The following is a 10,960-nucleotide window of genomic DNA, read 5'->3' on the forward strand; positions in this document are numbered from 1 at the left end:
ACAACTTCGGGCGCCCAGGGCCAAGGATGTTCTGCCGCCCCCCTTTAACTACGTACCTACAAGTTTCATGAGGTGGTTCGCACAAAAGTGAATTTTTACAAAATATCTTCGATATTAATTATATAAATTTTAGGAACTAGAAGAAATTGCGTAATTCGGAAGTTCCAAAATTCTCACAATACGGTTTTTGAGGAAATTGATAGAAAATTTACAAGACATCTTATTAAAAGCCGTAGAAAAAACCCATTTTCGCCCTATATCTTGTACACTTTTGACACAATTTGCAGGAATTTTTGCCCGAATTGGAGTTTTTAAATACCATTTTTGAAAATTTAGAGAAATAAAAGTATTTGTTACATTCAAAGCATAGGGTAACTGTGAGAGTGCCACGTCGTGACGACAGAGTAAAAATAAAGATACTGTTGCGATGAAAGCTAGAAAAGTGCATCTTTAAGTTCTATCACTATTTTTAAGAAAGACATAAGCCAAAAGATATAAGACAAATTCAAAGACTGCAGAGTATTCGAGTGAAAATTAATATTTTTCATTGTTATTCAGATTATTACATTGTGAGCGTATTTATCTGAATATTAAAAAACAGCGAAGATAGTTTTGCCGCCCCCAAGACGTTGCGCCCGGGGCGACGGCCCCCTTCGCCCCTCCCTAGCTACCATGAAACTCACAAATATACAAAAAAAAAACTGAAAAATAAATTAAAGGAAAGATAAATGTAATTCTTTGGTAGCAGAGACTCCTAAAGCCCCAGCTGAAAATTTATACCAGTAGAGTAAAAAGAATTATAAAAATACATATATTGTGGAATAAAAAAGGTCTAGAACGCCAGCCGAAGTTCATACCGGCTAAATAAAACAAACAAATAACGGTAAAAAATATAAAATAAATATAAATATATCTTAATATATAAAAATCACGTGTCACATTGTTTGTTTTCGATGGACTCCTAAACTACTGAACCGATTTTAATGAAATTTTTAACACTGTGTGCAGTTTGGTCCAACTTGAAAGATAGGATAGTTTATAACTCTCCTTATAGTCGCATTATTTATTTATTGTAAATTATTTGTTTATTATTAGCAAGAAGCTATCCACCAGTTGATGGCGCTAAGTGCGGTATGTTACGTTTCTTTCTAAATTTTCATGGATTTAGGCTGTCATAACAAAAGCTGCCACTTGCTAAAAACATTAAATGAAAATGCGTTGTTTGAAGTTTATATTATTTGTGGTAAAGTTATACGATTCTATGACTTCCAATATTCTAAACTTAAGAAAAAATCACATACAATCCGTGAAATAAATAAAGTTATGTACATATGTATGGTCAGACAAATAAGCAATGCTGCCACTCTTTTCCAGTAAATCTTCCTCGAATTTTGGAGATTTCAGAGGAATTCAGGAAATCGCAGAGTTGATTTCTGCATGTATTTCCTAAATGCAAAAAAAATTTCATTTGGTTGCATTTAGGTATATGTAGAATTTTGCCCGGTTTCACAGTCCATACTTAAGTTGTGCCTAAATAAAATCTTAGCTAAGTATTGTTGCAAACTGAGTAGTCGTTTGCGTTTCATAGTCATTGGTTAATTTCTATAAAATTTTATTATGATATATGGCAACGTTATGGGCAACATATGTTTTACAAATGTCATTCATAAAAATATGTTTGAAATATTTAAATTATAACAGACAGCACATAAATTTGCGAGGGAAATTATATCAAAAATTGATGAAAACAACAAAAGAACCCCAAATTTCATCACCAGCGAGTCGGAGCACGTATGGGAACTGAAGGGAAAGCATGAGCTGTTATTGAGTGCAAACGAACGGACACTTGCCCTACGCAACGAAAGATGTCGCTGAAAATTCAAAGGAAATTTAAAACAAAAATCAGCTGTTATTTATTATACGGCTGACGTTGTAAGGTAATTGAATAAGTGCGGTGTATTAGGCTAGATGGCGCTATAGAAGCAGATGTTGTTATTTTAAAAGTCCAAACGTTTATTTTAGCTAAAATTTATTAAACGTAAAACGTATGTTTAAAATTTATCATTTATTAAACGGAAAACGTGTGTTTAAAATTTAACATTTATTAAACGTAAAACGTGTGTTTAAAATTTACAATTTATAAAACTTAAAAAGTGTGTTTAAAATTTATCAGACTCGGCCACGCTTTGCTTTCTTTTTATTATTTAAAACTGTTTAAACGAAGTAAATAAAAGTAAGTATTATTAGCTTGCTTTTCATTTTATTTATTAAATCTTATTTTGAACTTTGAAGTAATATTTTCAATAAAATGCCACCAAAAAAATCGAACCTCAATAATGCACGGAGTAGAGCGGCACAACGCCAAAGAGTTCAAAGAGTTCAGCAGCCTGCAGAACAAATCGCAGCAAGAAACTCAGCTCAAAGAATCAGGACAGCAGAGAGTCGTGTACAAGAATCCCAAGAACAGCGTGATAGACGTCTGCGACAAACTCTTACCAGAACAAGAGCGGTGCGTGAACAACACATAGCTACAGCACGATTACGAGATGGACAGAGACAGCGGACCAGCCGCTCATTAACACGTTCAACATTCGTTCGTCTTGCGTTCGAATATGAAACAGATACTGATTATTCTGCGCATTCAAAAATTGCTATCGGGAAAATGGATAAACTATGTCCATATTGTCATGCATTAAAATTTCGCAATGAAACACCCGGCATGTGTTGTGCATCAGGAAAAGTTCTGCTGCCACCTCTTCCCACTCCGCCTGAACCTTTAATATCGCTTCTTGCTGGCGATTCAGATAATTCAAAAATATTTTTGCGAAAGATACGCAAATTTAATTCTTGCTTCCAAATGACATCATTTGGGGCAACTAAAATTTGCGATCTCGCAGCCGATGGACGTAATTTTAAACCTACATTTAAAATACAAGGTCAGGTGTACCATAAAATTGGGTCACTGATGCCAATGCCTGATGATAATCCAAAGTTTCTACAAATTTATTTTATGGGCAGTTGTGAAGAACGCGTGACAACTCGGTGCCATTATAATTTTATAGAACAAACAGAGGAAAGAGCAATTGTGATATTGTTGGAAAATTTTTTAGAAACTCAGAATAAACTCATTCAATTGTTTAAAAGAGTATCACCACAATTGCTAAGTGACAACTATCAAATCGTCATCAAAGCCGACAAAGTTCCATCAGGAGAACATGCTGGAAGATTTAACGCGCCAACTGTTGATGAGGTAGCTGTTATTATGGTTGGTGATCCAGTTGAAAATAGAGCTATAAAAATTACACGGCGGGACAACACTATTAGTACGATTTCGGATCTGCATCGTTCATATGACGCACTCCAATATCCATTAATATTTTGGCAAGGACAGGATGAATATCACCTTAACATCAAACAGTGTGATCCAAATACTGGTAAATTTGACAATTAACTATTTGATTTCTTACATATGTATTGCTTTTAATTTCTTATTTAATTTCTTTATTATTCATTTTAGGTAATACAAGAGATAAAAAAGTAAGTTTAACATGCAGGAATACATACAGGATGCGATGACTTACGTACGTAATTACGGTCGTCCAGATTTGTTTATAACTTTTACATGTAACCCGAATTGGGAGGATATACAAACGTTATTATTACCAGGACAACAAGCAATACATTGACATGATATAACTGCGCGTGTGTTCAAACAAAAACTGAAATCCTTAATTGATTTCATTGTTAAATATTCAGTTTTCGGTAACACACGTTGTTGGCTTTATTCTATTGAGTGGCAAAAGCGAGGTTTGCCTCATGCCCACATTTTAGTTTGGCTTAAAGATAAAATCCGTCCAGAAGAAATTGATCAAATAATTTCAGCCGAAATTCCGGACCCATCAATTGATCGAGAATTGTTTGATGTTGTTACCAATCAAATGATACACGGACCGTGCGGTACTTTTAACATGGCATCGCCATGCATGGACAATGGAAAATGTAAGAAGCATTTCCCAAAGAATTATACGAATGATACGATCACGGATACTGACGGTTATCCTATGTATCGCCGCAGAAATGTTGCGAATGGTGGCCACACATTCACAATCCGGCAATCAAATAATACAAATCAAGTAGAAATTGGCAATCAGTGGGTGGTACCATATTCACCATTACTTTCAAAAACGTATAAGGCTCATATCAATGTCGAGCTTTGCAGTTCCGTAAAATCAATTAAGTACATATGTAAATATGTCAACAAAGGTAGTGACTTGGCCGTAATTGAATTACAAAACCTAAATAAGAATGATGAAATAACACGATACCAAATGGGTAGATACATCAGCAGCAACGAAGCAATTTGGCATACTCTTAGCTTTCCCATACACGAAAGATACCCTTCAGTCCAGCATTTAGCAGTGCATCTTGAAAACGGTCAGCGTGTATACTTCACTGAAGAAAATGTTCTCCAAAGAGCGCTTGAGGCTCCAAAAACGACACTAACTGAATTTTTTACATTGTGTCAAAAACCTGGTATTTTAGGCCAATTCGCAAAGACGCTACTATACACTGATGTTCCACGCTATTTTACATGGAACAAATCAGGTAAAAAATGGGAGCCACGGAAACAAGGAAAACCACATCTTTCTATTACAGGCATATTCAAAGCTAAGACATTGGGACGACTTTACACGGTACATCCAAAACAACGTGAATGCTTCTATTTACGTTTGTTATTGGTGAATGTTCCCGGACCAACGTCTTTCAAATTTTTGCGAACAGTTAATGCCCGAGTATTTCATACATATCAAGATGCATGTCGCGAACTGCAATTGCTAGAAGACGATAACCATTGGGACCTAACACTTGCCGATGCTGCGTTCACATCAACGCCAAATAACATTCGTCACCTGTTTGCAATTATTTTGACGACGTGTTATCCATCACAAGCAACCACTTTGTGGGAAAAATATAAAAATTGTATGACGGAAGACATATTGCACCGAATTAGACAAACAGAGCAATGCCCAAACATAGATTACACGCCAGTGATGTATAATGAAACGTTAGTGTTGATCGAGGATTTATGTATTTTAATTTCAAATTTACCACTAAATTATTATGGTATGCCATCACCTGATCGTCCGACCACCGACTTAATTAACACCGATTTACAACGAGAAAAACAATATGACCATGGTAGTTTAGCTACAATTATCGCGAACAGTGAGCCATTATTGACAGCTGAACAAAAAATTATTTATAATCAGATTATGCTGACTGTTGCTGCTAAACAAGGCGGCTTTTTCTTCTTGGACGCACCAGGTGGAACCGGTAAGACATTTTTAATATCGTTGATTCTTGCCAAGATACGGTCACAACAGAAAATCGCATTGGCAGTTGCATCATCAGGCATTGCGGCTACTATGCTAGATGGTGGGCGAACGGCACATTCAGCATTCAAGTTGCCATTACAAATTCATAGCAACCCAAACGCAATATGTAACATAAAAAAAAATAGCGCAATAGCTGCAGTGTTGCAAAGAAGTTCTATCATTATTTGGGATGAGTGCACAATGGCTCACAAATATTCACTCGAGGCATTGCACCGAACTATGCAAGATTTGAACGGCAATGATAAACTTTTTGGAGGTGCTGTCATATTGCTATCTGGTGATTTCCGACAGACGTTGCCGGTCATACCTCGCTCTACTTTCGCCGATGAGATTAACGCATCTTTAAAACAATCATTTTTATGGAGAAATGTTAAAACACTTCGATTGACTATAAACATGCGCGTACATTTACTAAATGATCCATTAGCACATATATTTTCGGAACAATTGCTAGATATTGGGAACGGTACAATAGAACGGCAACCAAACACGCAATGCATTAAACTGCCAGACAATTTCTGCACTGTTGTTCACACAAAAATTGAATTGATTGAAAGTATTTTCCCGGATATACAAAATAATTATTTAGATCATAACTGGCTCAGTGGGCGGGCTATTTTGGCAGCCAAAAATGTTGATGTTGACGAAATTAACTTTCAGATACAACAGTTGTTGCCAGGCGATCTGATGTCTTTTAAATCAGTCGATACTGTTGTTGATGAAAATGAAAGTGTAAATTTTCCAACTGAATTTTTAAACTCTCAAGATATACCCGGAATGCCACCACATATTCTTCGGTTGAAGATTGGTTCAATTATTATTCTTCTGCGTAATTTGAATCCCCCTCGGTTATGCAACGGTACACGTTTGGTCATCAAAAAGTTAACAGGGAATATTCTTGAAGCAACCATTTTGACTGGAAAGTTTAAAGGAGAAGTGGTCCTGTTGCCCCGTATTCCAATGATACGTCAGAATCTACGATACCATTCAGAAGACTACAGTTTCCTATTCGGTTAGCTTTTGCCATGTCCATTAATAAGTCTCAAGGCCAAACAATGTCCATTTGTGGGTTAGATTTGGATAATCCATGTTTTTCCCATGGACAATTATATGTTGCATGCTCACGTGTGGGAAAACCATCAAATCTATTTGTGTTAGCTCGAGACAGGTTAACCAAAAATATTGTGCACCAATTAGTGCTAAGTTAAATTAAAATGTTTATAATTCAAAAAAATAAATACTACTATTAAAAATTAAGAATTATCTATCCTAAGATTATAAAATTAAATGTTACATGTTATCAACTAACAATTTTGTAATTAACTTATTTGTTAAAAACTTGAATATAAAATCAAAAATGAACTATTTTATGAAAATTTGTGCTTATTATCAACTCTAGGAAAATTTTCATCAATAATTTTAAAAATTTTGACCTCAAGTTCAAATCTCAATCCCGTAGGTTTTTATACCAGATATATACTAAGGTTTCCGTCTTTATTCATAAATAATAATTTCACTGTAGTGAATAGTTTACTACAACACAGCAAATCTAAAAGTGAGGAAATGTTCATTCTGAGAATTCGAATGATTCAAACCGATTTATCGTTTAAGTTCAAAATTCTACAGTTTCATATGTACATACATAGGTATGTATGTGGCATGTTAGCGTGTTGGAGAGCCATCTTCTTTATTTGTTTACACGCTACACAACAAAACAAAGAACGAACTTCGCCAAAAATAATTAAATTTATCAGAGACGTTATTCCCTGAATATATTAACATTCCGTACAAATAAATGGCCTTGAACAGACTTCAAAAAGCGTTTTAACTATTTCAAATAAAAATTGGGCGGGGCGAAGTTCGCCGGGTCAGCTAGTATATATATATATATCAAAATAAAAAAATGAAACATTGTACTTTGCCAAGATGTAATTAATAGATTGTAAGATGAACCATTCCACTTGGAACATATGGTCTATCTTAAGTGGATTGTAGATGTACTTCTTAGAATGTAGGATTAATATTTGTATCTAGGCTTAAGAAAAATATTGTATTTAAGAAGAAACAACATAAAGAAAAACACAGAGTTGCCCGTGGTTGCCCACCAAACACCAACCATATAATTAATTTAAATACATACATACATATATATTAAGTGGTTAAATTAAATCAACACAATGGGTGCGAAATAACTAAAAATTAAATACTGACGCGTTACAATTCCAAAAAAGCAAAACAAATAACAAGACCTACAGACGGTATCGCAGACAACTATAACTCAACACGGAAATACGGAAAACGCCGAACAAAATTAAAACCCGAAAAGAGAAGTAACAGGAGAAAGAAGAAAGTATTGCTACCCAAAAACCCTTGGCGGAGAAAAAAGTAAGTCCATTCCAATTAAAGTTTTAATATAATTATTTTATGCACACATGGTTGTTTAATATACAGTTTTAACTGTAATTCGGCATACAGCTCATTGTAAAACTATTCTTAACAGAAAAACCAGTTAAACAGTTTGGCATATATGTACATAGGTATGTTGCATATATGTACCGAAATAAATGAAAAAATTAAGGTACCTGCCTACTATTCATTTCGTGTTTCCAAACACACTGTAACAGTTATCAAAATCAAAAAAAAAAAAACAACTCAGTCAAGAATACTTACTTGCAAGTTTGGGTGTTACCCTTTAGGCTGAACCCACACCGGGTTAGTCAAAACAGTTTTTCTTGTCTCATGCGCAACTGCTCATAGCTTCATATGTGACAACCCACACCGAACAAGACGAAGCGAAAACGCATGTTCGTGACTTGTTTGAAGAGCTGTTGTCGAACTTCTTATGTATTTGCATACGCCAACGCACATCAAATGCGACAAAACCGTCTTTGTTGCCGATCAACACATGCTGAGCTACGACGCAACCCACACCGAATGGAATGGAACAAGACACGACAGAAAAACACGTTTCGTTGCTTATAGCTGAACTGTTGGTTTTCATAGTCAAAATTACGCATTTTCTTTGTGCTTTTATTCGGCATACACTTTGTTAAAATGAACACTGGCGAGTTCAATATATAATTATAAAAATAAAGATCACACAAATAAGTTAATAACAGAAAAACTATGGGACGAAATAGCTACAGAAATGAATAGTGACGGCAAGTTTAGTTTATTTTATTTATACCATTTGTACATACATACGTAATGTTGATAAGTATTTAAAAATATAGTGAAAATCAATTGTAGATATACAGTACAAAACTAAGAAAAATTAGATAGCGTACTTATTTTGCCAAAAAACTGATCCAGTGGTAGAGTTAAAATATGATAGAAACTGGTCACGTATGTATGTAACGCGCACCATTTGATGGCTTTGTGTTTTCAATATTTTGATTTGTAGCCTCTTGGACTATATATTCCATAGCATCGAGTTCACTATATTTTTCGTAAAGCAAATGTTCTCGCTCCCGAATCATATTATGTAAAGCACAAGCAGCTAATATAATAGTTTCCACTTTATACAACAGAATTTCTGTATGAAAAATTCGAAACTTGTTTGCAAGCATACCAAATGCGCATTCCACTACTCGTCTTGCTCTTGATAAACGGTAATTGTATATTCTTCGCTCATTTGTCAAGTTCCTTCGTGCAAACGGTCTTAGAACATTCGTAAGTAGTGGAAAGCCTTCATCGGCGACAAAAACAAATGGTATGCTTTCGCAGCTTTCTGGACATAGCTTTTGGTTTACCACATAATTGTTTTTGAATAAGTTTTTCCAAAATTAGAGTGTTTGAAAACACCACTATCGCAATTTCGCCCAAAGTCGCCAACATCAACACAAATGAACTGACCATATGCATCAACTACAGCTTTTAAATGTATTGAATGAAATTTTATATAATTAAAATAATCTGATCCTGCTTTTGGAGGGCACTGTATTCTTATGTGTTTTCCATCTATAGCTCCTGCACAATTAGGAAAGTTCCACATTTTTTCAAACGCATCCGCTATAGAAAGCCATTTCGCAACATGGGGTTTTGGAAAGTAAATCGGTGATAATATTTCCCAGACAGCTTTGCAGGTTTCCATTACAATGTTTTCAATTGTAGAAGCCTCACATCGAAAAAAATACGAAAGCGACTTAAATGATTCCCCAGTTGCCAAATACCTGAAATTATAATATAATTATATAAAATATTATTTAAAAATTCCAAATTTTATATCTTGCAGTAGGAACATGTAAAAATAAATGGACAAATTTACGGAACTCATATTCGAGGTATTTGAGGGAAGAAAAAAACATACCATCTGGATCGAGTGGTAAGCAGAAGCGGAAGTGGTACTTGGCTGATGCAATGTGTTTTTTTAAGGAATTTGTACATCAGCATCGTGAAATGAGCAGTAATTTACCTATCAATAGCCCTGATGTCGAAGAAAAAACTACCGACATGTCGCAAAATAATTTTACCGATGCAGTAAGTACTGACAAAAGCAGTCCAATACCTGCGAAAAAGAGTAAGATGTCTATATCTGAGATGATAGCAGGACCAATGATTGAGTTCCTAAACTCCAAAACGAAGGAGAAACCATAAGAAAATGAATTATTTTTTAAAAGTTTGCTGTCTGATTATGAAAAACTCTCCAACAAAAGGCAAAGAATCAATTTCAAGAAGAAGAGGAAAATGAATATGTAAGTAGTTCAACGTCATCATCGGTCATGGGATTATCTAATATAGTACATGAATAAAAATAATTATTTGTGTAATTAATAATTTATATTTTCATATTGATCATTGTAAAATTTTACCAAAGAAGGGATTTTGAATTAAAAATACATTGATTTTAAGTTTAAAAAGCTATTGGTTTTTACTTACCGTAGTGTTATAATTAATTTTTCCGCAGGAGTTATGCTTTTACGGTAGTTCGTATTTTACTTACAAATTAAATTTTTTATTAAAGACAGCAAATAATCGAATGTTGATACCTGCACTCTTGTAAAATTTCTAAATTTTCTCGGACGCATTCTCAGTTCAGAAATCAGATTTCTATTAACATTTTCAGAATCGCGCTTCTGATTGTACGGATGCACCCACCATTCTCTTTTATTTTTTTCGCTTCATTCACAAAATTCAATTACTGAAAATAGGACTGGCAGAATTTCATCGTCCGAATCCAACGACATCTTTGCAAGAACTGATTCGTTTTCTTCTTTTTTCGTTTTATTTCAATGCACACCAAGCGAGACAAAAAGACAAAATGTCGCATTGTGCTTCGCTTGGTGTGGGTTAGAGCAGAAGATGTTTTTGTGTTTTATTAGTCAAAGACGTTTTTGACTAATCCGGTGTGGGCCCAGCCTTAGGCTGAACCCAGTTAGTCAAAACAGTTTTTCTTGTCTCATACGCAACTGCTCATAGCTTCATATGTGACAACCCACACCGAACAAGACGAAGCGAAAACGCATGTTCGTGCTTTGACTTGTTTGAAGAGCTGTTGTCGAACTTATGTATTTGCATACGCCAACGCACACCAAATGCGACAAAACCGTCCTTAGCCTTAGGCT

At 34.8% G+C, this 10,960-nt stretch overlaps 1 protein-coding gene across 11 annotated transcripts in view; it reads right to left on the reverse strand.

The window, feature by feature from the left end:
* Positions 1–10,960, reverse strand: part of LOC115065952 (uncharacterized) — a 456,818-nt gene that overhangs the window by 87,177 nt on the left and 358,681 nt on the right. For 2 of the 11 annotated variants that reach the window (XM_049459708.1, XM_049459706.1), the window contains one exon: positions 8,684–9,568. The exons of the other annotated variants lie outside the window; for them this stretch is intronic. In XM_049459708.1, the coding sequence (XP_049315665.1) occupies positions 9,542–9,568 (27 nt within the window). In that variant the 3' untranslated portion in view covers positions 8,684–9,541. The remainder of the gene's footprint in view (positions 1–8,683; positions 9,569–10,960) is intronic. 11 annotated transcript variants of the gene reach the window in all.

Source organism: Bactrocera dorsalis, chromosome 6, assembly GCF_023373825.1.
Source record: "Bactrocera dorsalis isolate Fly_Bdor chromosome 6, ASM2337382v1, whole genome shotgun sequence".
Taxonomy (NCBI): domain Eukaryota; kingdom Metazoa; phylum Arthropoda; class Insecta; order Diptera; family Tephritidae; genus Bactrocera; species Bactrocera dorsalis.